This window comes from Mobula birostris, chromosome 10, assembly GCF_030028105.1.
Source record: "Mobula birostris isolate sMobBir1 chromosome 10, sMobBir1.hap1, whole genome shotgun sequence".
Lineage (NCBI taxonomy): Eukaryota > Metazoa > Chordata > Chondrichthyes > Myliobatiformes > Myliobatidae > Mobula > Mobula birostris.
Window position 1 is genome coordinate 129,946,011 of NC_092379.1, and position 27,064 is coordinate 129,973,074.

At 43.1% G+C, this 27,064-nt stretch overlaps 1 protein-coding gene across 2 annotated transcripts in view; it reads right to left on the bottom strand.

The window, feature by feature from the left end:
• Positions 1 to 217: 217 nt before the first annotated feature.
• Positions 218 to 27,064, bottom strand: part of LOC140204593 (protein ATP1B4-like) — a 52,959-nt gene continuing 26,112 nt past the window's right edge. For both annotated transcript variants that reach the window (XM_072271319.1, XM_072271320.1), the window contains 6 exons: positions 18,567 to 18,695; positions 16,920 to 17,024; positions 11,215 to 11,411; positions 3,382 to 3,438; positions 1,462 to 1,551; positions 218 to 738 (listed from right to left, as the gene is read on the bottom strand). In XM_072271319.1, the coding sequence (XP_072127420.1) occupies positions 577 to 738; positions 1,462 to 1,551; positions 3,382 to 3,438; positions 11,215 to 11,411; positions 16,920 to 17,024; positions 18,567 to 18,695 (740 nt within the window). In that variant the 3' untranslated portion in view covers positions 218 to 576. The remainder of the gene's footprint in view (positions 739 to 1,461; positions 1,552 to 3,381; positions 3,439 to 11,214; positions 11,412 to 16,919; positions 17,025 to 18,566; positions 18,696 to 27,064) is intronic.

Sequence of the window (27,064 nt, forward strand, 5' to 3'; positions counted from 1 at the left end):
TGACGCAGTGCAACAGTTTTTCCACTTTAAAAACTCTCCCACACCGGTTTCCTCATGCAGTTCACTGAAGAACGACACAAACCTAACTCATCGTTCTTCACTTGGAGTATGGGGGTCTAACGCGAGACTGAAATCATTGGCAGTTCTCTGTGCCCAGTGCAGTACACAAGCACTTGCAAAATGACTAATTTGAATATAAAACATTTATTTCTGTCAGAAAATTATGAGCCACTCTGTAGAAATTGCAACCAAATTCAAAATCAAGTAATTATTGAATGAGAAATAGAGTAATTAACTCATCCATAGTTTGTGTAGTTTGACAAAGTAAACAATTATAATTTTAATATAGTGGAGACTTTACAGAGATATGTTTACCATTTGCATACCAAAACTAACGCAGATTCAAATAAACCTTCTACCAATAAATTCAGGGGGTTGGGATCAGTCTATTAAGTTTCTGTACCTTAGCAATAGAATGGTTATGCTATCAACACGTCTTCCAGATACTCAGCTAAGAAACCAAGTCATCGGCACAGAACCATTCTCCGTATCTTTCATACAAGCCCACATCTCATGTTATTCCTTGATGTTGAGGGTGAAAAAAATTCTGCCGGAATATCTGTCCTGAACGATGTTGTTTTTGATGCCACGCCCATTTATCTTGCATTGAATTCTGACTTTAGAGTTTTTCTCCATCAGTTCATATTGCATTGCCACCAGAGGGGTTGAGTAATTTACCTAAAAATTCAAATAGGATTAATGTTTTATTTCCTTCAAACAGGTAACGCATGTCCTTGCCATGACCATTGACACATTGAATGCAGATCCTGCCCATGTTACAAACACCCTAGTTGTGTACAATCCTTTATAGAACCAACGTTTGAGACACCAGCAGGATGGACTTGCCCACTACTGCAATTCTCTGCCACATGTGAATTCTGTTCACAGCCGCATTTCCACATTGCAGACTGTCCAGATTACAAACCATTCACAGGAACGGGGTCCTGTTGTAACGTGGAGAGGGCTGGCATATTGGAAAATGTTATAACCAAATCTAATGAACATGCAAAGTAACGTCACACACACACACACACACACAATGCTGGAGGAACTCAGCAGGCCAGGTTGCAACTATGGAAAGGAACAAAGAGTTGGCATTTCTGGCCAACAAGGAACACAACCTTGTCATGGTATGGAGGCTTGCATGCCTCAGTGACCCAGAGATCTATGCTGACAGGAGCTTTGTGCTCTGGCTCCTGGTAGGGTCACCCATGGCTAACAGGTCAAAGGGCAAGAGGCCAGACCAAGAGTGGTCCACCGGTCCTCCAGGTTCAGGGGTTCAGCTCAGGGCTAACAACCCTGACTGGTTAAACAAAATTGTTACAGAAACAGTAATGAAGAATCCTTCTACAGGAGGGCGATGGTATTCCTGAGTGAAATAGAAAGAAATTAGCCACTTACATGTGTCAGTTTTCCGTAATAAGGAAAGTACATAAGATCAAAGGTTCCCTCACGTGGATGGAAGTGAATTGTAACATTGTTGTTTCCTTTCTGAAAAGAGCAAGTATATATTTATTTTCTATTAATGGTACTGTCAAAACTAACAAATTAACATGAGTTTCAGTAAAAATATATAAATAATTGTAAACGAGCAATAGCGAGGTAGTAATCATGAAGTCATGGTCCGTTCAGAAATCTGATCGCAAAGGGGATGAAATTGTTTCTAAAATGTTGTGTGTGTCTCTTCCGGCTCCTCCCTTATTGTAATGAGATGCGGGCATGTCCCAGGAGGTGAGGGTCTTTAATGACGGATGCTGCCATCTTGTGGCATTGCCTTTTGAAGATCTCCTCACTGGTGGTGAGGTTAGTGTCCATAATGAGCTTACAACCCCCTGCACCCTGTGCATATGTGCCTCCAAAACAGATAATGATGCAACCAGTCAGAACAGTCTGTAGAAATTTACCAGAGGCCTTAATGACATATCTAGTCTCCTCAATCTCCCAATGAAATATTGCTGCTGTCCTGCTTTCTTCGTAATTGCATCAGTATGTTGCTCCCAGGATGAACCTTCGGAGATGTTGACAGCTAGGAGCTTGGGTCTGCTCACCCTTTCCACTGCTGACCCCTCAGTCCGCAGTCAGCCCCTCTGGGATCTAAGCCAGTTTCCTTTTGTGAACCAGTTACTTTAAGTGTTGGGTTTTTCCATGAATGGACGATGTTGTAAAAGTTCCAGAGTGAGAGATAAATAAATTCTGTAGGCTCTGGTTGAATTCATTGTACAACATCAATAATGTGCACTTTAATACACCTAAGATGAACCAGCCTTTATAAGCTGTCCATTGTATTAAGTAAGTGACACCAGCATACAAGTTAGTGCAACTCTTTACAGTGACAGTGACCCAGGTAAAATGCCCGCTGCTGTCTATAAGGAGTTTGTGTGTTTCCTGGAGACCACATGGGTTTTCTCTGGGTACAGTTTGGGGTTAGTATAAACACAAGAAATTCTGCAGATGCTGGAAATCCAAGCAGCTCACACAAAATGCTGGAGGAATTCAGCAGGTCAGGCGGCATCTGTGGAGAGGAATAAACAGTCGACGTTTCAGGCCGAGTCCGTGCTTCAGGACGGAAATGGAAGGGGGAGGATGCCAGAATAAAAAGATGGGGGTGGAGGGGAGAGCTGGAAGGTGAAAGGTGAAGCCAGGTGAGTGGGAAAAGTCAAGGGCTGGAGAAGAAGGAATCTGATAGGAGAGGAGAGTGGACCATAGGAGAAAGCGAAGGAGGAGGGGATCTAGGAGGAAGTTATAAGCAGGTGAGAAGAGATAAAAGGCCAGAGTGGAGAACAGAAGAGGAGGGGAGGGGGAGGGGGAAAAGTTTCCAGAAGGAGAAATTGATATTCGTGCCGTTGGGTTGGAGGCTGCACAAATGCAGTATAAGGAGTTGCTCCTCCATCCTGTGAGTGGCCTCATTGTGGCACAAAAAGAGGCCATGGACCGACATGTCGGAAGGGGAATGGCGATCGGAATTAAAATGGCCACCGGGAAGTTCTGCTTTGGTGGATGGAGCAGTGGTGCTTTAGGGTTAGTATGTTGTGGGCATGCTGTGGTGGCACTGGAAATGGGGTGACAGTTGCAGGCTGCCCCAGCACATCCTCGAACTGTGTTGGTCATTGACACAAAATGATGCATTTTGCTCTATGTTTCAATGTACATGTGACAAATAAAACTAACCTTTAATTTTTTTTTTAATACTCATGCATTCTGCTTAAACTTCACTCGAATACAACCACACATTGGCGTATACTTGATTGGCTGATGACCACCAGCATTACTGCAATGACTCAATGCAAGCTTTAATATGGGTGTTTATGATATGTCACTCACCATCATTTCGCAACTCACATAAGGTTTGGTTCCTTTGCCAGGCAAGTATCCAATGATCTGAAATAAGAATTGAATATCAACAAAATTGGAACTGGTTTATCATTGTCACATATACTGATTTACAGTGAAAAGCTTGTCTTGTATTCTGTTTCAAGAGGGTCTGCGGATACAATAGGGCCTTTTAAGAGACTCCTGGACAGGTATATGGAGCTCAGAAAAATAGAGGGCTATGGGTAACCCTAGGTAATTTCTCAGGTAAGGACATGCTTGGTACAGCTTTGTGGGCCGAAGGGCCTGTATTGGGCTGTAGGTTTTCTATGTTTCTAGATCAAATCATTGCACAATGTTACTGAGACAGAACAAGCTAAAACATAGAAAACAGGTGCAGGAGTAGGCCATTCGGCCCTTCGAGCCTGCACCACCATTCAGTATGATCATGGCTGATTATCCAACTCAGAACCCTGTACCTGCCTTCTCTCTATACCCCCTGATCCCTTTAGCCACAAGGGCCATATCTAACTCCCTCTTAAATATAGCCAATGAACTGGCCTCAACTGTTTCCTGTGGCAGAGAATTCCACAGATTCACCACTCTCTGTGTGAAGATGTTTTTCCTCATCTCGGTCCTAAAAGGCTTCCCCTTTATCCTCAAACTGTGACTCCTCATTCTGGACTTCCCCAACATCGGAAACAATCTTCCTGCATCTAGCCTGTCCAATTCCTTTAGGATTTTATACGTTTCAATAAGATCCCCCCTCAAGCTTCTAAATTCCAGAGAGTATAAGCCTAGGCGATCCAGTCTTTCATCATATGAAAGTCCTGCCATCCCAGGAATCAATCTGGTGAACCTCCTTTGTACTCCCTCTATGGCAAGAATGTCTTTCCTCAGATTAGGGGACCAAAACTGCACACAATACTCCAGGTATGGTCTCACCAAGGCCTTGTACAAAGCAGTAGTACCTCCCTGCTCCTGTACTCGAATCCTCTCGCTATAAATGCCAGCATACCGTTCGCCTTTTTCACCGCCTGCTGTACCTGCATGCCTACTTTCAATGACTGGTGTATAATGACACCCAGGTCTCGTTGCACCTCCCCTTTTCCTAATCGGCCGCCATTCAGATAATAATCTGTTTTCCTGTTTTTGCCACCAGAGTGGATAATCTCACATTTATCCAGATTAAATTGCATCTGCCATGAATTTGTCCACTCACCTAACCTATCCAAGTCACCCTGCATCCTCTTAGCACCTCCTCACGGCTAACACTGCCGCCCAGCTTCGTGTCATCCGCAAACTTGGAGATGCTGCATTTAATTCCCTCATCTAAGTCATTAATATATATTGTAAACAACTGGGGTCCCAGCACTGAGCCTTGCGGTACCCCACTAGTCACTGCCTGCCATTCTGAAAAGGTCCCGTTTATTCCCACTCTTTGCTTCCTGTCTGCTAACCAATTCTCTATCCACATCAATACCTTACCCCCAATACCGTGTGCTTTAAGTTTGCACACTAATCTCCTGTGTGGGACCTTGTCAAAAGCCTTTTGAAAATCCAAATATACCACATCCACTGGTTCTCCGCTATCCACTCTACTAGTTACATCCTCAAAAAATTCTATGAGATTCGTCAGACATGATTTTCCTTTCACAAATCCATGCTGACTTTGTCCGATGATTTCACCGCTTTCCAAATGTGCTGTTATCACATCTTTGATAACTGACTCTAGCATTTTCCCCACCACCGATGTTAGGCTAACCAGTCTGTAATTCCCCGGTTTCTCTCTCCCTCCATTTTTAAAATAACGGGGTTACATTAGCCACCCTCCAATCCTCAGGAACTAGTCCAGAATCTAAAGAGTTTTGAAAAATTATCACTAATGCATCCATTATTTCTTGGGCTACTTCCTTAAGCACTCTGGGATACAGACCATCTGGCCCTGGGGATTTATCTGCCTTTAATCCCTTCAATTTACCTAACACCACTTCCCTACTAATACGTATTTCCCTCAGTTCCTCCATCTCACTAGACCTTCTGTCCCCTACTATTTCCAGAAGATTATTTATGTCCTCCTTAGTGAAGACAGAACCAAAGTAGTTATTCAGTTGGTCTGCCATGTCTTTGTTCCCCATAATCAATTCACCTGTTTCTGTCTGTAAGGGACCTACATTTGTCTTAACCGATCTTTTTCTTTTCACATATCTATAAAAGCTTTTACAGTCAGTTTTTATGTTCCCTACCAGTTTTCTCTCATAATCTTTTTTCCCTTTCCTAATTAAGCCCTTTGTCCTCCTCTGCTGGACTCTGAATTTCTCCCAGTCCTCAGGTGAGCCGCTTTTTCTGGCTAATTTGTATGGTTAACTTGTCTGCAATAACAATGCAGAATAGATCACAATGAGGTAAAGGTGAGATCAAGAGTCCAACTTATTATAGTATGGATGACTGTGGAGGCCAAGTCTTTGGACATATTTAAAGCAGAAGTTGATAGGTTCTTAATTAGCAAGGGTGTCAAAGGTTATGGGGAGAAGGTGGGAGAGTGGGGTTGAGAGCGATTATAGATAAGCCTTGATGAAATGGTGGTGAAGACTTGATGGGCCAAATGGCCTAATTCTGCTCCTATGTCTTATGGAACTATTTTAACTAATCCAAGCAATGAGTTGAACCAATATAAATGCAAGCACTCATCAGAAACAACATTGAACCATGCACAGATGACGTCACTGCGACTGGTGACGAAGCATTTGTGACCTAACCGCCAGGCTCAGCGAACAACCCTACAAACTATTTTAATAGTTTTATAACGGCAGGGTAGAAGCTGTCCTGTCCTTGATCCAGGGTGCTACGTGCTCACAGGCTTTTGTATCTTCTACCCAACGGAAGACGAGGACAGGACAGAATCAGTGGGATCTGTAGAGCACAATCAAGTCCCAATACCATGAGCAATAGTCAAAATTATGAAGGCATCTGAGAAGAAAATTTTCACACCGAGGGCAGGGGGACTCCTGTGTACTACCTGAGGAAGTGTTCGAGATAAATATTCTCGCAAAATTTGAGAAACATCCAGACAAACACGAAACACTAGAGATTCTGCGGATGCTGGAGACCGAGAGCAACACACACAAAATAATGGCGGAACTCAGCAGGTCAGGCGGCATCTATGGAGAGGAATAAACTGGTGAAGGGTCTTGGCCTGAAATGTCAACTGCTTATTCCCCTACATCGATGCTGACAGACCTGCTCTTGACAGAACCCTCTGGTCCTAGACTCTCCCACCATAGGAAACATCCACTTCATCAAGGCCTTTCAACATTTGATAAGTTTCAATGAGTACAGGCCCAGAGCCATCAAACCCTCTTCATATGACCAGCGATTCAATCCTGGAATCATTTTCATGAACCTCCTTTGAACCCTCTCCAATTTCAGCACATCCTTTCTAAGATAAAGGGCTCAAAACTGCTCACAATATTCCAAGTGAGGCCTCACCAGTGCTTTATAAAATCTCAACATTACATGAAGTACATTGTATTCACTTGGCAAATTCCAGGAATAGTTTGCTAATTGTTAAAGCATCTTTTAGCACACTGGAGACACTGATTGACAAGAAAGTCATTGGTTCCTGCCTTACCTCAGAATTTGTGTAGGCAGCTGCTTCAGTGTATTACTGAGGAAAATGTAACAAGCACACATTGATCACTTAGGTACCCCATTGAATATATTTGTCATCTTTGTCACAACCTAGCAACCCAAAGTACTATGGAACACCATCTGTGTTCCCTTCAAGGTCTCACTACATACTAATTTCTACATACTAGTGTTTATTCTTTGGTATAAGATCAAATGCCAGGAATCCCTCAACAAACTACATCTAGGACAAGAGGGCACGACTTCAGGGTCGAAGGCCATCCTTTTAGAACAGAGGTGCGGAGAAATTACTTTAGTCAGATGGTGGTAAATCTATGGAATTTGTTGCCACGAGCAGCTGTGGAGGCCAAGTTATTGGGTGTATTTAAGGCAGAGATAGATAGGTTCTTGATGAGCCAGGGCATCAAAGGGTATGGGGTGAAAGCAGGGGAGTGGGGATGACTGGATGAAGTGGATTAGCCCATGATTGAATGGCAGAGAAGACTTGATGGGCTGAATGGCCTACTTCTGCTCCTAAATATTATGGTCCTATGATGAGGACATTCTCCTGATGTGGACTATTGTACTTCAAACAGAGAGCTCAACACTACCTACAGGAATACTTAGCCATGAATATTGACTTTGCCAACAATGCCCATATCTTGGAAAAGATTTACTTTACAACCAATATATCTAGAAATAATTAACTAATAACTTGTTCCTCTTTGCATCTGTAGGAACTTGATGTGAATATTTTGGGTGCATTTTGTCTGTCAGGCATTTCAGGAAATCTGAAGGACTTCATTCACTGGAGTGTAGGAGAATAAGGGGAGATTTGACAGAGGTATACAAAATTATGAGGGATAAAGATAGGGTAAATGCAAAGCAGGCTTTTCCTACTGAGGCTGGATGAGAGTACAACTAGAGGATATGCCTTAAGTGTGAATGGATAAATATTTAAGGGGAACCTAAGGGAGAACTTCTTCACTTAGAAGGTTTGTCCGTGTGGAACAAGCTGCAAACGGAAGTGGTGGATATGGGTTTGATTGCAACAGTTAAGTTTGGATAGTTACATGGATGGGAGGATTACGGAGGGCGATGCTCCAGCTCCGGGTCAATGGGACTAGGCAGAATAAGAGTTGGGCACAGACTAGATGGGCTGAAAGGCCTGTTTCTGTGCTGTAGTCCACTATGACTCTAAGGACGCTCTATTGTGCACTGCCTCGATTTAATCAACAAGTTCTGTATGTTGCAGGCGTTAGACATCACCTTTCGCGACTTCATTAGCAGATCCCGGCATCCATTAATGCTCCCAGACTAATTGACACATGAAGATAAATATCAACAAGACACGAAACCAGCCACGAAAACACTGACCACAGAAGAAATACTTGAAAATTTCCATTGTGATGCATCTTGAAAGATTATGCTGCTTTGCAGCGAGTTAAAGGAAAACAATGGCCAAGGTAGAGTGATGCAAGGAATTTAGTGAGAGAATATAAACACAGGCCTGGGTGGTTGTAAGTATTTCCACCAATGAGCTTGGAGACTTCAGAAAAGACTGTGGGGTTTAGAACAGAGATGAGGAGGGATTTCTTTAGCCAGAGCTCAGTGGAATTCATTGCCAGAGACATCTGTAGGAGACAAGTCACTGGGTATACAGAAAGTGGAGTTTGATAGGTTCTTCATTAGTAAGGTCGCTGAAGATTATGGGGAGATTATGGGGAGAATGGGGTTGACAAGGAAATTAAATCAGCCATTTTGAATGGCAAAGCAGACTCAATGGGCTGAATGGCCTAATTCAGTCTTATCGATGGGTACGTACGGAGATCAGAAATGTTGGTGAACCAATATAACTCTAAAAGGGTGGGCTGATGACCCAGCAGGACTCGTTTCAGAGTACAGATTGGTCCCTGGAGGGTAGGAGTAGATCCATAACGGTGCAGGTGGAATGAAGCTGGGCAAAGGCATGGGCAACAGTGAGAGTAGGCATCCTCGAAGGGTGGCACGGTAGCATAGTGGTCATCGCAACACTTCACAGCGCCAGTGATCTCCGCTGAGGGTTCAATTCCTGCTTCGGTCTGTAAGGATTTTGTGTGTTCTCCCCATGTGACCGTGTGGGTTACATCCGAGTGCTCCGGTTTCCCTCCCGCATTCCAGAGGTGTACAGGTTAGGGTTGAAGGTAGCAGGTTGTGGACATGCTACTTTGGCATTGAAGACATGGCAATGCTTGCGAGCTGCCTCAGCACCTTCTCAGACTGTGTAGGCTGTTGATGCAAAATTACGCATTTCACTGTGTTCTGGTGTTTCGTTATACATGTGACAAATAAAGGTAATCTTTCTTTCTTCTTGTGTTCTCAGAAGCAGAGTTTAAGATTAAGCAGAATGCCAAAGGTCTTCTTCCAGAGTGGCAGTGAACTTTCATGGTTCCACTAACATTAAGGTTCCCAGGAGCTCCCAGAGGATGCAGTACCACAGAGATAAAATTGGAGGTTGGGTAGTATTGTCATCTCTTGATTTCAGTTTCCTGCCCTGAAAATGCTACTTGATTAACACTCATTGAGGTAAGGAGACTTCCCTGACAACAATAGATGTGTAAAACTACAACATAGACTTGACTTGACTTGACTACAGCACAGAAACAGGACTTATGGCCCATCTATGACAGACTATTAATCTGCCTAGTCCCATTGACCTTCACCTAGATCATAGCCCCTCATACCGCTCCCATCTATGTACTTAACCAAATTCCTCTTAAATGTTGCAATCAAACCCACATCCACCACTTCTGCTGGCAGTTTGCTCCACACTCTCACCACCCTCTGAGTGAAGAAGTTCCCCCTCATCTTCCCCTTAAATGTTTCACTTTTCACCCTTAACCCATGACCTCTAGTTCTAGTCTCACCCAACATCAGTGGGAAAAGCCTGCTTGCATTTATCCTGACTCTCACTGTCGTAATTGTATACGCCTCTATCAAATCTCCCCTCATTCTCCGACACTCCAGGGAATCAAGTCCAAATCTGCTCACCCTTTCCCTATAACAGGTCCTCAAGTCATAGAACATAGAAATCTACAGCACATTACAGGCCCTTCAGCCCACAATATTGTGCCGACCATGTAACCTACTCTAGAAACTGCCTAGAATTTCCCTAGTGCATAGCCCTCTATTTTTCTAAGGTCCATGTTCCTATCTAAGAGGCTCTTAAAAGACCCTATTGTATCCGCTTCCACCGCCGCCGCCGGCAGTGCATTCCACACACCCACCACTGTCTGTGTGAAAACTTACCCCTGACACCCCCTCTGTACCTCTTTCCAAGCACCTTAAAACTATGCCCCCTCGTGCTAACCATTTCAGCCCTGGGGAAAAGCCTCTGGCTATCCACACGATCAATGCCTCTCATCATCTTATACACCTCTATCAGGTCATTTCTCATCCTCTGTCGCTCCAAGGAGAAAAGGCCAAGTTCACTCAACCTATTCTCATATTGTACACCCTCCAATCCAGGCAACATCCTTGTAAACTTCCTCTGCACTCTCTCTGTAGTATCCACATCCTTCCTGCAGTGAGGTGACCAGAACTGAATACAGTACTCCAGTCCTGGAAATACAAATTTTCTGTATACTCTCTCAATTTATTGATATCTTTCCTGTAGGTGGGTGACTAGAACTGCACACAAGGCTCCAAATATGGCCTCACTACATCTTGTACAACTTCAACATCCCAACATCTGTACTCAATACTCTGATTTACCAATGCCAATGTGCCAAAAGCTCTCTTTATGGCCCTATCTACGTACAATGCCGCTTTCAAGGAATTAATGATCTGTATTCCTGACATCAAGTCCTTACTTCCATAACTGGAACTTACTCTAGCAAGGTTAAATTGGTTTCAGAATTGTGTATCTCACAATCTCATCTTTGGTTGCCTGCATGAAATACAAAGAAGAATATGGCCAAGAAGTGAACTCCACTGAGTAGAGACAAACTTCTCCTTTGTAATATCTGCTACAGTGAACATCAGTCATACAAAACAGTGACTCAGATATTTTTCTTCTATAAGATAAAGTTTGGATTAAATGGGGCGATTTTAACATCAGGCACAAAATGGGCAAACAGTTTGCAGAGAATCCCATTTTGCATTGCTACTGTTATCATTTGTTACCAGTTGATAAGCAAGAACGGTAGCTCCCTGTATCCCTCAACAGCACCAACATACTTTGTTCATCTTTAGAAGAATGCAGGGCTTTCCACTGGAGTATCCAAAAGTCGCATCTTCAATTCCAGAACAGTTTTCCAGCATAGTTCGATTAAATTGACAAGCCCGTCTTTCTTCACTTTCATTGCCGTTTTGCATGAAGTATCCCCCAGGGGTACATGGAATGTTGTTAATTGCCTGGATACTATCATTATAAGCTGTGAAGAAAGAAAGTGAAGTCATGGAAACTGTGAACACACTATACAACAGATTAATTTCATCTGACATCCACACTTTAATTTTAAAAAAAAGAATCAGTTAGGGAGCACATGAAAGATACAAAGGTGATTAGAATTCTCTGCCAGAGAAGTCCATGAATGTAGATTGTCACGTACCCCGTGACGGGGATAAAGAACCAGCAGAAATAGAAACCACTTTGGAGTCTAGTATTGCTAATAACTAATATTTATTAATAACTACGCAATACAGTAAACTAAGTGAAGATAAATCAAACAGGTTAGCAAGAATTATATATATCAGTAATTAAATCAGTAAATGTGGAGAAATATGTATGAAAACCAAGCTTCTTTAAGTCTAGGGGTAAAAAGATACAGTCTTACGATGTTGAGTGAAGTTCGGTTCGTGGTATGTAGCTGAATAGCGGGAGAGAGAGGGGGAGAGGGGGAGAGGGGGAGAGGGGGAGAGGGGGAGAAGGGGAGGGATAGGGAGAGGGAGAGGGAGAGGGAGAGGGAGAGGGAGAGGGAGAGGGAGAGGGAGAGGGAGAGGGAGAGGGAGAGGGAAATGGAGAGAGAGAGAGATAGATAGATATGAGTCGAGTCGAGTCTTCAGGTGAGCTGCTGTCGTCGATTTCCTCCCCGTCCTCTGAAATCCTTCACAAGTCACCGACTGTGACTTTAACACCAAAGGGGACCGTACTTCAGTGTGGTTGAGCTCTCTACCCAGGCCAGGGTCGGACACATAGACAACTCCCCACCGGTCTTGCCTTTGATTTTTCACTGGCAGAGCAATTGGACCGATCCTCCGAAACCCACTTTCTCTGCGGGCACAACAATGCTCACTCAGTGTCCAGATCATGTGTCTGAGGTCTGTAGCATCTGACCTCCTATTTATCTCACCGTGCTGAGCATCACCTGTCATTCAAAGAGTCCCTCCTTCCTTTGTCTGTAAAGGAATGCGAGCAGGCAACAAGTCCTTGGAAGTAACATCAATAATGTCCTGTTGGTCACCATAGCAACCTTCGAGCTGCTCAGCTTTTATCTCTGAAGTAAAACTCCAAAGTTAACTCCCGTGTCAGTCCAAACGTCAATCTTTGTCTCTCTCTCTCTCCTTTCCAAACAAACCATCAATGATAAATGTCTCTCTGTCTCTCTTCAAACAGTTAATAGGGGCACTCCTGGATCCCCTCACAGGATATACAGAGGGGAACTGAAAATTGAAGTTTTAAATGTAAACTATTATTTCTGGTTCTCCTTCCACAGATGCTGCCTGACCTGCTGAACATTTCCAGCATTTTCTGCTTTTATTACACCCAGTGGTCACTATATTAGACTCAGGAGTGGAACCTAGCATGCTCTTCTCTCATTTGTAGCCCATGCACTTCAAGGTTTGACGTGTTGTGCATTCAGAGATGCTGTCCGGCACACCACTGTTGTAGTGTATGTTTATTTCAGTTACTGTCACCTTCCTGCTGGCTTGAATCAGTCTGACCATTCTCTTCTGACCTCTCTCATTAACAAGACATTTTCGCCAACAGAACTGCTGCTCACTGGATGTTTCTTTTTTTTTGTTTTTCAAACCAGTCTCTGTAAACTCTAGAGACTGTTGTGTGTGAAAATCCCAGATCAATAGTTTCTGAGATAATCAAACCACCCTGTTTGGCACCAACAATCATTCACGGTTCAAAGTTCAAAGTAAATTTATTATCTAAGTACATATATGTCACCATATACAACTGTGACATTCATTCATTTTCTTGTCGGCATACTCAATATATCCATAATAGAATAATACAGATATTACATGCTGTACTACATTCCATGGTCAAAGTTACTTAGATCACATTTCTTCCCCATTCTGATGTTTGGTCTGAACAACAACTGAATCCCTTGACCATGTCTGCATGCTTTTATGCATTGAGTTGCTGCCACATGATTGGCTGAGTAGATATTTGCATTAATAAGCAAAAGTGCCCAACAAAGTGGCCACTGAATGTAAATGATAAAATGTTTCGGAAAGATAAAGGAATGGTGAAAGAAATTATGTAAAACTAGGAAATTTTGAATGGATGAGACAGCTTACTCAAAGCGTATTAACCCAATAACCCATTTCTATGCTCTGATATTCTATAAGGTATTATTTTAATAATTGTTTTCTAGTTCCCATGAGGAATGCAAGTCATATTTGCAAATAGATTGAAAAGTCTTTTGACAGCCTCACTGATTACTGATTGTGGTGGCATCCTGAGTCACTGGAATAGTGCACACCAATGTAATTTAAATTGGTGCCAAATATTGCTACAACATCATGTCAAAGTCAGAAAAACTGAAGAGCTGAAAGAGGAAGGAAGGCCAACGTGCACCAGTCTACATTGTAGGATTGAGGGTCAATGGCTTTAAATTCATGGGCACTAACGATTCAGATGACCTGTCCTGCCACCAGCAGGGAGATGTAATTACAAGAAAAGTACACCTACCTTAGAAGGTTAAGGAAATTTAGCATGTTAGCAAACATTCTAACAATTGCCTACAGAGGTGCTGCTGAAAGTATTCTGATGGGCCACATCATGGTTTGGCACAGTAATACGAATGTGTAGGAACATAAAAAGCTGCAGAGAGTAGTGAACTCAGCCCAATACATCACTGGTGCATCCATCAGGAGTTCCCAGTGCTTCTTCTATGACATGGACTGACGCTTTTGAGCAAGGGGTCAGTGGACCCCCTGATCCATATGAAGTGCTGTCACAAGACAACATCTATCATGAAAGACACCCCACCATCTGGGCCATTATCTTCTTGCAGCTACCATTGGGTAAGAGGTGTACAAGTCTGGAATCCAACACCACTGATTTCAGAACGGCTATTTCCCTTCAACCTTTTGGTGCTTGAAACAACCAGCACAAGCCTAATCACTATCACAGTGTAGAAAGCTATGACCATTCTGAACTGCTATTCTCTTTTTTGTTGTTCTAATATGTTTTTTTTGTATAATTTATGATTTTCTTGCGACCAATTGTGTATTTGATGTGCCTGTGATGCTTCTGCCAGCAAGTTTTGCATTTACACCTGTGCATGTGACAATAAACTTGACTGAGTTTAGACAGAACCAGAATCCAGTTTAATTTCTCAGGCATTTGGCATGAAATTTGTTGTTTTGCAGCGGCAGTACATTGCAATACATAATAATAAAAACTATCAATTATAATAAGTACATACAAAATTAAATTAATAGTGCACAAAGAGAGGAAAAAATACTGAGGTAGTTTTTGTGAGTTCATTGTCCATTCAGAAATCTGATAGCAGAGGAGAAGAAGCTGTTCCTGAATCATTGAGTGCGCGTCTTCAGGCTCCTGTACCTCCTCCCTGATGGTAGCAATAAGAAGAGGGCATGTCCTGGGTGATGGAGATCCTTAGTGATGGATGCTGCTTTTCGAGGCATTGCCTTTTGAAGGTGTCCTTGATGCTGGGACACTAGTGCCCATGATGGAGCTGGGCCAGTTTGCAACTTTCTGCAGCTCTTTCCGATCCTGTGCAGTGGCCCCTCTGTACCAGATTGGGATGTGACAGTTAAAATGCTCCCCACGGTACACCTGTAGACATTTGCAAGTGTCTTTGGTGACAGATCAATCTTCTCAAGGTACAGAAGCCCAGCTTTTGGAGCTTTTTTGATTAGAACTGAGGGTACGATTGTCTTTGAACACTGAGCTGTGGCAAATAAACAGGTATTGCTGTTGTCCAGGAGAGGCACGGCTGAGTGAAGATCCAATGAGACTGCATCTGCTGTAGACCTATTGTGGTAATAGGCAAATTGCAGCGGGTCCTGCTCCTTGCTTAGGCAAGAATTGATGCTTCCCATGATCAACCTCTCAAAGCACTTCATCACAGTAGACGTGAATGCCATTGGGTGACAGACACTGAAGCAGCTCACCCTGCTCTTCTTGGGCCCTGATATGACTGTTGCCCTTTGAAGTGTGTGGGAACGTAGGACTGGAGTAGAGAGAGATTGAAGATGTCAGTGAACACTCCTGCCAGCTGGCAGGCACAGGTTTTCAAAGTCCCAGCAGGTGCACCAGCAGGGCCTGATGCCTTGCGAGAGTTTTGACGTTGGCCTCCGAGACAGAGATCACAGGGTCACCAGTTACTGCAGGGGTTTCGCACAGGTGTAGTTTTATTTTCCCTTTCAGAGCGTGCATAAATGACGTCGAGCTCACCTGGGAGTGAAGCATCATAGCCATTCATGATGTTAGGTTTTGCTTTGCAGGAAATAATGACCTGGAAACCCTGCCAGATCTGCCGTGCACCCAATTCCATCTCTAACCTCAATCAACATTGTTTCTTCACCCTTAAAATAGCCTCCTGTAGGTTGTACATGAACTTTTTGTATATTTCTGGGTTACAGTCTTGAATGCCACAGATCTAGCTCTCAGCAGACTACAAATCTCCTGGTTCATCCATGGCTTTCGGTTTAGGTACGTCTGGAATGTTTTCAAAGGCTCACACTCATCTACACAGGCCTTAATGAAGTTGGTGACATATTCATTCAGACTCGAAGATGAATCCCTGAATATTGTCCAGTCCGCTGACTCAGAAGGGTCCCGTAAGCACTCCTTCACATCCCTTGACCATACCTTCTTAGTCCTCACCTTCTTATTGCTGCAGGCTCTGCCTACACATAGAGGTACAGCCAGATGATCGGACTTCCCTAAGTGTGGGCGTGGGATGGCACGGTGAGCGCCCTTGATGGTGGTAGAACAGTGATGAAGTGTGTTGGCTCCTCTGGTTCCACAGGTGACATGTTGGTGGTAATTGTTCAGAGACTTCTCCGAGCTGGCCTGGTTGAAATCTCCCGCAATGATAGGGAAGGCGGTAAGGTGCAAGGTTTCGTGCCTGCTGATGACGGTGCTCAGCTCCTCCAGTGCCTGCCTGACATTGGAACGCACATCACCACCAGGATGATGGCAGCAAACTAGCTCGGCAGAAAAACTGTGTGTGGTGAGCAGAAAGTTTTGGATGTAATGTGCTGTTCATTTAGAATACAGGTAATAGACACAAGAGATTCTGCAGATGCTGCAAATCCAAAGCAACACACACAAGACGTTGGAGGAACGCAGCAGGTCAGGCAGCATCTACGGAGAGGAATAAACTGGTGACGTTTTGGGCTGAGACCCCTCATCAGGACTGGAACTTAAGTGTGGAATGTGATGTTTTATCGGTAGATGAGAGAAAAGGGGGAAGCTCTGGGGAAAGAAAAATATTAGGTGACAAAGAGGAAAGAATTCAAACATAGGTTAGATAGTTACAGAGAACTTACTAAGATAATGACACAGTGTAAGCAAAAGGATTACTATTTGGGATTGGAATTCTACAAATTTAGCATTATTTCCTGTTTTCAAATGATCCATTGACCACAGCCCCCATTATTATTGGCATTCTTAATTTCAAATGATAACCTACAGCATTCCCTCCCGGAGAAGGAACAGAACAACTTACGTGCAAGGAACTGGTGCAAGTTTTGCACGTACTGCGACCACGTGCTCTCATCTGCTGGGTTGAACACGATTGAAAATGCACCAACATCCGGTCGTATCATCACCCCTGTGAAAATGGAAAGTTTATTGACGGTTCTAACCTTCAACAGCAACAATCAAACAGCTAATCGTAAACCTAGAGCGACTCATACGAGATGCTGGAGGAGCTCAGTAGGTCAGGCAGTATCGATGAAGGGGAATCAACAGTCGATGTTTCTGACAAAGACCCTTCATCAGCACAGGAAAGGAATGGGGATGAAGCCAGAATAAGAAGCTGGGGGTGGTGGGGGGGGGGGGTGAAGTAGTACAAGCTAGATGGTGATAGGTGAAACCATGTGAGGGGGAGGGGGATGCAGTGAGAAACTGGGAAGTGATTGGTGGAAGAGGTAAAGGGCTGAAGAAGAAGGAATCTGATAGGGTAGGAGAGTGGACCATGGGAGAAAGGAGGGAAGCAGGAGGGGCACCAGAGGGAGGTGATGGGTGGGTGAGGAGAGGAGAAAGGATAAGAGAGGAGCCAGAATGGGGAATGGAAAAAGAGAGGAACTACCAGAGGTTGGAGAAATCAATATTCATGCCATCATGTTGGACACTACCTAGACGGAATATGAGGTGTTGCTCCTCCAAACTGAGAGTAGCCTCACTGTAGCTGTAGAGCAACAGCCCACCTATCTCCTTTTCTGACATCACAGAATTGCAAACCAGCTGCACGCCCTACTCCTTCAGTATCACCAAGAGAACATGGCTACAATCATCATGGGGAAAACATTAGAGATGGACTGGGCACATGATGAGAAGGGAAGCCAATGGCATCATCAATACAGCACCTCACTGGACCCACGAATGGTGGAGGAAACTTGGGAGACCATAAAACTTGTTGCGTACTGTAGAGGCAGAAAGAAGGACCCTAAACCACAGTTGCGGCTCGATAGGGAAGATGGCCAAGGACAGACAGAAATGGAAGACCTACATTGCTGCCCTACACCAGTGGCGTAACAAGCTACAAGTTAGAAGTTGCTCTTAATTACTTATGGATTCAATTACTTAAGATTCAGTCTGTACATGTAATTAAAGTCATCTCATTACAGAGAAGAAAATAATTGCTTTTGAATAGTTTTGATCTGCCAATAATTGGATAATGAAGATAATGCTGTTTGTAATCTCCATTTTCTAAGTTTAATCTCTTAGGCTCGGAGATTTAAGGGACAGGCCGAATCGTAAAGGTTGGGTACAGGCCAAATCAAGGCAGCGGGATCCAGGCCCCAAAGTGTATTGAAGCAATTGAATCTGATGTTTGGACAACAAACGAAGCGCCAGTCCAGATTGTGAAGGTCAAGGTGTCAGGCTGGCTCAGCTCACGGCTCCGCTCTGCACTAAACTAAGGGTCTGTAGATGGTCTCTCTTTCTGTCCCTGGACTTCAATTCAGAACACGATTTGCTTCTGTTTATTGTTTGCACCATTTGTTTTTGCACATTGGGTGTTTGACAGTTCCCCACCCCCCCCGTATTTCTTTGTTTTGTGGCTGCCTGTAAGGAGATGAATCTCAAGGTTGTATAATGTATACATACTTTGATAATAAATGTACATTGAACTTAGAATGTGTCTAAATACCTGGATTGTTGATACGGTCACGATATCTTGGCGTATATGGACTCAATGTTGATAGCAGCCCATACAAGCAGAGAGCAAACATCCCAGCCAGGAAGGAATATAAACAGACATAAAACACTATAATAAGAGCTGCAAAATAAACATTGATAACTTTGTTAGAAACATATACGCAGTTCCACAAAATTCTATCGTTTGAAGATGCAAAGTCTCATTCCCTGATATTTCTCACTATAGTTCTCTCTTTCCTCCTAGGATTTATGCCCTTGCTTTGACCAACACCCCCGTTACTTTCCCTTGTGTTTTCCTAAGCCTTTCATTTTATTGAATTAAATAATTAGTGTTCATTCTCTCTCAGGGTCTACTATATAGCTGTGATCCTTTCCTCCTGATTCCTCCAAGTGGATCACAATCTTGTCGTGGTTTGGAGGTTTGTGTGCCTCAATGACCCTGGCTGGAGTCAGGGCTTTACGCTTTGGCTCTTGCTCGGGTCACCCATGCCAAGCAGGTAGAGGCCAGACGAAGTGTAGTTCACCGATCCTCCATTTTGAGGGTTCAGCTCAGGGCTAACAACCCTGACTGGTAACACAAAACTGTTACAGAACCACAATAGCAATCCTTCTACATCAGAGTGTGACGGTATTCACGAGTCTCCACCCAGGACTTGCATGACTGACCATGGTGAAAACTGAGAGGAAGCTACTGACACAATGTCCCTGACCCCTGGACGGACAGAGATGGAAGACCTTCACTGCTGCCCTAAACACCAGAGGCGTAACAGACAGCAAAGTCCTGATTTATTCTGACTACTCGTTTCCCCCACAGTCAGTGGTACCTACAGTGCAATATAGCCTCAGCCCCTTAATTTCTCAATGAAAAGTAGCTGTATGACAAAACATACCATTTGAATATGCTCAATACTGAATTGTCTAAAGAATCTTATGATTGATAAACCTGTGAGTAACCATCTTTTCTCCACTCCTACATAACTGATCCTTTATCCTCAAATTATGCCCTCTAGCTCCAAATTCACCAGCTGGAAGAATCACCAACTGAGAGGGGAAAATCAAATAATATGCCAATTTCATTCTGTCAGCAGGCAAGAGCAGAGCAGCGTTAACTTCCCTAGTGAGAAAATACCTGTAGTTTAGTCTTTGAATATCATTTTGCTACAGGAATATCAACACAATGAGGAATCAAAACTGCATCCACAGTCTAGGGAAGAACACCGGCAATGTAAATAGTGCTTTCTTAAAGTCTGGATTTTTAATTTTTTTTCCCAGAACATTTTGATGAAGATAAGTTACATCTTATAGCCAGCTGGTAGTGTAGTGGCATCAGCACCGGACTTCGAGGCCAGTGGTCCTGGGTTCAAATCCAGCTGGCTCCTCGCACGCTTTCCATCCGTGCTGGATTGAGCATCGAGCTAGCAACTCAGCCTCATAAAAAAAAACAAGACAAAAATGCTAAAGAAACAGCGAGGAATGCCGCCTTGGAACAAGGAAAGGAACAACGAATCGCATCTTATAAAAGCTCGGCGTGTGAGCATCCTTACTAAGGTTGACCATTCATTGCCCATCTCCTTGCAAACAGAGTGGTTTGCAGGGGCTGCTAAGGGTCAACCAAGAGAAGCAATGCTTTACAGTGCCAGCGATCAGGGTTCAATTCCCACCGCTGTCTGTACGTACACCTCATGACCACGTGCATTTTCTCCCACATTCCAAAGACTAATGGGTCAGGGTTAGTGAGTCTTGGGCATGCTCTGTAGGCACCAGAAATCCAGCAGCACTTGCAGGCGGCCCAATGACTGTGTTGGTCATTGAGGCTAATGACACATCCCACTGTATGTTTTGATGTACATGTGACAACTAACATTAATCTTACTGCCTTCATATAGGGTGGCAAGGATGGAAGTTCCCTTTGCTCAGGTATATCAGTGTATCAATGTTTGCATTTATTACATAAGAGTATTTATTGGCAAGATGGTGCCAGGCAAGGATTTGGGAGCAGTGTAAATGGTATGACTCCTAGTGGTGTATGAACAACAAAAATAGTTTATTTTCTCGACTATCTATTTAATGGGCAGAGATAAAAATTCACAGCAGCTTCTTCCAATAAATGCAGTTAGTGGAGGATAGTTAACAATGCACAACAGCACTTACTATTTTTGCTTAACTTCGAGCATCTGCAGCATTTTGCTTTTGCACAAAATCAATTTCTAGTCACACAGCAACGTGGTCATCAGGCTTAATTAACACCATAACTACTTAATCGTATGCACTCTGACCGGCCTCAGTGTGATCAATAATTCACTGCTGTTTTGCAATCTGGTGGCTTTCACAGAGGCCATTCATTCCTTTAGGTGGCCCTGCCAACATTTCTTCATCCAATGCCACCTTACACACTAGAACAGGGTTTCCCAACCTTTTTTTTAATGCCACAGACCAATACCATTAAGCAAGGGGCCATTAACCGTGGGCCCCAGGTTGGGAACCCCTGCACTAGGAAGAACTGTGTAACACACACAAAATACAGGAGGAACTCAGCAGGTCAGGCAGTACACAGTCAATGTTTCAGACCGAGATCCTTCATCAAGGACTGTACCTTAGTTTTGTTTTTCTCCTTGAAATTGATTGAAATCTTAAATTTATTAGACCCCCAAAGGGATAAATGCCTATCTAACCATCAAAAATCGACGACAGGGTGGAACAGATGATTACTAAACAAGCAAAGTTAAATTAAATATAGTGGTCCTTGATCACATTTCAGTAAAAGATTTAAGAAAATAACAAAGGTAGATATTACTAATGCTGAAAATCAGAAATAATCTCCCATTCCTGCCCTTCTTATACTCTTTTCCACACTCTATATTATCTAAAACTTTTACATCATTTCAGAGGCACCACAGACTGGAGATGCTGGAATCTTGATCAACTTAACAGTGGGCAGCATGGTACCGTAGTGTTTAACACATCGCCTTACAGCACCAAGAATCACCCATTGGGAATCAATTCTCCCCGTGACCACATGGGTTTCCTCTGGATGCTCCTGTTTCCTCCCACATTCCAGAGACGTACGGTTATGCATAGTGAGTTGTGGACATGCTCTGTTAGTGTTGGAAATGTGGTGACACATGCAAGCTACCCCCAGATCATCCTCAGACTGTCCTGCCCAGCACAATCCTTGCTGATCTGATTTGACACAAATGATATGCTTCATTGTGTGTTTCAATGTATATGTGACAAAACAAAAGCTAATCTAATCTTTTATCGGCTGGAGGAACTCGGCAGGTCAGGCAGCATCTGTGAAGAGAAATAGACAGCTGATGTTTCGGGTCAAGACCTGGTCTGGTACCCACCTTAGTCCAGTTCTATGAGTGCAGGATTGATTCTGCTCACTAAGTCAAATTCTCTCTCAAAATCTCTCTCATAAATGGTCTGACCAGTTGAGAATATCCATCCCTTCAGTTTTTAATTTCAAAATTTGACACAGCGTTAGAAATCTAAAACAATTCTTGGAAGTGCAAATAAAAAAATTGTTGTCATTATTCCAGTGGGGCTTAAAATAATCTTGGTGAAGAGTCAATGTTTTAAAAATAGCTGCAATCTACAGACAAACCTTTTCTCTCTAATTGACATCAGGGTGTGCCAGCTACCATAATCCGACTTGATTGGGTTAAAGGACATGGAAGCCACGGTAACATGGCAGTTAGCCCGGCGCTATGGCAGCTTGGTGTGTCGGAGTTCAGAGTTGAATTCCGACGACATCTGTAAGGAATCTATACATAGAATGCGTGGGTTTCCTCCGGGTGCTCCGGTTTCCTCCCACAGTCCAAAGACGTACCATTAGTAAGTTAATTGCAAATTGTCCCGTGATCAGGCTAATGTTAAATCAGGGGTAGCCTGAAGGGCCAGAAGAGCCTATTCTATGTTGTATCTCCAAGTAAATAAATAAACATGGATCACCTTCATCAAGGGAAACATTAAGTTTTACATTAATTGATATCATTATAAACTACATTTCTTTCAATTCCACTAAGAAAATCTCAGGAGACCTATAATCCCAAATCTTCCTTAACTCTCCATAAAGCTCATATATCTGTATTCACACAGATACAAATCATTATATAGCTTCCTCTCATGCAGAATTATAGCCAGCATTCTTCAAAACTTTAAAAAAAATCAAAGCTGCAGGCGCTAGAAAGGAGACATTAATCCTATTTCACTTTGCAGAGATGCTGCCCGATCTTCTGTGTATTTTCAATATTTTCTGTTCTGTTTGTCCCACTCCCATCAGGGAGAGGGCTACTTAGCATCAATGCCAGGAGCAGCAGACTCAAAAACTGTTACTTTCCCCCAGCAGTAAGACTGATCAACAAACCCATCCACACCTCCACCACCACTTTATCTTTTCCTGTCAGTCACCTTATGTACAGACACTCCTCTGCCTTGTGTCAGTTTATGGACAAACTATCTAACTATATATATATATATATGTATATATATACACACACACATACACACACACGATCTAAAGTATTTATGTTTATTGTGTTTTGATTATGATGTTCTTTATCTTATTGCGCCTTTTTTGTGCTGCATCAGTTGTGGAGTAACAATTATTTCATTCTCCCTTACACTTGTGTACTGGAAATAATATTAAGCAATCTTGAATCTTGAAAACTGTCTGAAGCTAAACACACCTTAATTTCTCCGCAACCTTCATTTTCATTTTATTGAATTAAATACTTAGTGTCCACTTTCAAATTCATTCTCTCTCAGGGTCTTCAAAATGTGATCCTCCTGGTATATCGCTGTAGTTTTTGACTATTTAATTTAATCCTTCCTCCTGATTTATTCTACTTCCTCCCTCCCCCCACAGTCAGTGGTACCTACAATGCAATATAGCCCCAACCCCTTAATTTCCCAATGAAAAATAGCTGTATGACAAAACATACCACTTGAATATGTTCAATACTGAATTGTCTAAAGAATCTTACAACTGATAAACCTGTGAGTAACCATCTTTTCTCCACTGCTACAGGATTGATACCCAAGTCTGGAATTATGCCCTCTAGTTCAAAGTTCATCAGCTGGAAGAATCACCAATAGAGAGAGGAAAATCAGATGAGCAACAGATTGGCTTCTTTCTTGCATTGACTGAGGCTGCTGGGGTAATTTAGTTTGAAAGAGCAGCTTATTCCTCTGACAGGATATTGAGAAGGTATCCCTTGCAAAGCAGTGACATTGCAGGGACAAACCAGCCCACGATACTCAACATCATTTCCAAATGCCTGGACTACAAGCCTGAGGAAATTTCCTGTTACAAAACAGAGAAAGAACATTCTTTGCCCCAGTTCCATAAATGGACGACAGGGGTTACAGCCATCAAGTAACAATCGTTGATGCATTCTTGAGGCTGTAGGCCGGAGAATGATGGCAACCTGTCATGAGGGTGGGGGACAGTATGTGTGTGGGTGGGGAGGTGTGAGGGAGGAATGCTCTATGTTGTTCTGCCAAACCCCATGGGTATGTTATGTTCACACTGGAATGTGTGGCAACACTTGTGGGCTGACCTCAAGAGATCCTTGTGTATGTTGGGTGTTAATGCAAACAATGCATTTTGCTGTATGCTTCAATATACACATGATAAATAAATGAGTCTTGAATCTTGAAAAAGGTATTCCTAAAAGTTAACAAGATAAAAACAGTTCCGTAATAAAAATTAACTGAAAACAATGTGTTGTCTGGATATTAAGATCTTGAAACAATGCTGGTCAAAGATTAATGGCTAAGAGTTAACATGAATATAGAAAAGATCTGGGTCTGTTACTTTTATGGTGACATTACCCTCATTTAATGTTCTCATAGCAGAAGGTCAAACCCCAAGACTAACGTGGCAACATGCTGTCTCTCAATAATGTTCTTGAAGCCCCTTGGAGATGTTAAAGTAAGAAGCTTAACCTCAGATATTTGGCCCATGGATTTGGAAGGTTCAATTTCCACCCAGTTAATGAGATGCTCCTCTGCACACCACATGGTTATTTCTGTTACTGTCACCGTCCTGTCATCTCAAATCAGTCTGGCCATTCTCCTCTAACCTCTCTCATTAAGAAGGCATTTTCACCAACAGAACTGCCTCTCACAACGTTTTTTTGTTTTTCGCACCACTCTAAACTCTAAATCCCAGGAGAGGAGGAGTTTCTGAGACACTCCAGCCACCCCCTCTAACACCAACAATCATTCCACAATCAAAGTCACCAAGATCACATTTTCCCCCATTCTAATGTTTGGTCTGAACAACAATTGAACCTCTTGACCACGTCGGCCTGCTTTTATGCATCGAAGTACTGTCATGATTGGCTGATTAGATAATTGCATTAACGAGGTGTACCTAATAAAGTAGCCACTGAGTGTATGTCAACATTGTTAAAATAGAGCTAGAAGTTTAATATCCTTCTTTAAGGAATTCAGATGGAGGCTCCTTGGAGCTGCTGCCCTTTCAGTGATGGGTCATCACTGGGAGTGCAGTGACAATCCCATTGTCCTATCCAAAACGGAATTCCTGCTATACTGCAAAGACCTTAGTGCAACAGGAACAGTTTCATGGGATTTTGTGAATGGAATGAATTACATCCCAAAATCTTTAGCTAGGGGGTGGTGACTCTGTGGAATTCATTGCTATGGACAGCTGTGGAGGCCAAGTCATTGGGCGTACCGTGGATTCTGGTTAACTGAACCTTCAGCTAGTCATGCCAGCCACTTATTTGAGATAACTCTTAAAGAACAAAAACTAATCAAGAAAATAGCCGGGATTCCCTTCGTTTATTTGGGACACTATGCCGTTTAATTGGGGCAGAAGATGGTCAGTCACATGCACCTGTGTGGCCGTTAGACTACACCATGCTTAGAGCGAACAGTTGTGTGCGCTTGTGTTATGCCGACAGATCTGGGTTGATAAATGCAGAGTCAAAAAGCAGAAATTTTTGAAAACTTTGTTTTTTTTTAATTTTCACTTTAAATTTCTTTGAGACCCTGGCCATAAAATGATTTGACACTAGCCAAAAAGGTTACCTTACTGGATCAAATTAAAAGCCATCACCTGACACTCCTCATCGTCAGCTGACAGATAACTGGAGTGGCAAAATCTACAACTGCTCACATGACACATCAACAAGACAAACTGTGAGAAGAATGGGTATTATGCGAGGCACAACAGGGAACATCACAAAAATGAAAGTGTGAAGGTATGGATCCAGATGAGATGCAGAAGAGGTCCTCAGTGAATGGTTTTCCATTGTAACTAGACCAGGTGTACCTATCAATGGAGCAATGTTAGAAAAGATACGTCAGAGGAGCTTTCTATGAAGGTGGGTCACGAAGGTTTTAAAGCAACAGATGGTTGATTGTCTCAATGGAGACGTCAGCCCCACATTAAATTCAAGAAAGCAAGAAGCGCTTCAAGAAGTCAGTTAAGGCTAGAAATAACTTTTGCCCGCACAATAACTTGGATCCACTGCAATTTGCCTAACCCCACAAGAGGTCTACAGCAGATGCAATCTCACTGGCTCTCCACTGTACTTTGGAGCACCTAACAGCTGGTACTGAGAGTCCTGAGGCTCCTGTACCTTCTTCCTGAGAAGAGACCACGACCTGGATGATGGATGCTGCTTTCCTGTGATGATGCTTCATTTAGATGTGCTCCATGGAGCAGAGGGCTTTGTCCCTGAAGAACCTTTTTGTAGGATTTTCCGTTCAAGGGCATTGGTGTTTTCATTATAGCAGATGTGGATGCTACTGGTTGATAATTGTTGAGGCATTTCACCCTGCTCTTCTGGGGCCAAGATGATTGCAATCCCGTTGAAGCAGCAATTGAAGATATTGAAGGTTTTCCTTGAACACTCCAGCCAACTGCTTGGCACAGGTTTTCAGTACAATGCCAGGTACACCATCAGGGCCTGACACCTTGTGAAAGTTCATTCTCCTGAAGGATGTCCTAACATCAGCCTCCAAGACAGAAGTCACAGGGTCACTGGATGCTGTGGGCATTCACATTGACATAATGTCATTCTCCCTTTCAAAGCATGCATCAAAAGCATTGAACTTACGAGAGAGTGAAGCTCCACTGCCATTTATACTGTTAGGTTTTGCCTTATAGGGAGTAATGGCATGCAAACTCTGCCACAGATGTTGTGCATCTGATAGTGTCTTGAATTTCACACAGAATTGCCCCTTTGTTCTTACAATGGCTTTCCATACACTGTACCTGTTCGTCTTGTAGGATTCTGGATCACCAATCTCGAACAGCACACATCTAGTCCTCAGCAGACTTCAAATCTCCTGGTTCATCCAAGGCCCCCGGTTTCTGGGAAACTCAGTATGTTCTCAAAGATGCACACTCAGCCATGCAGGTTTTGACGAAGTTGGTGACGGCCATAGCATATTCATTCAGATCCGAAGATAAATCCCTGAATATGATCCAATTCGAGAACAACTATGGAT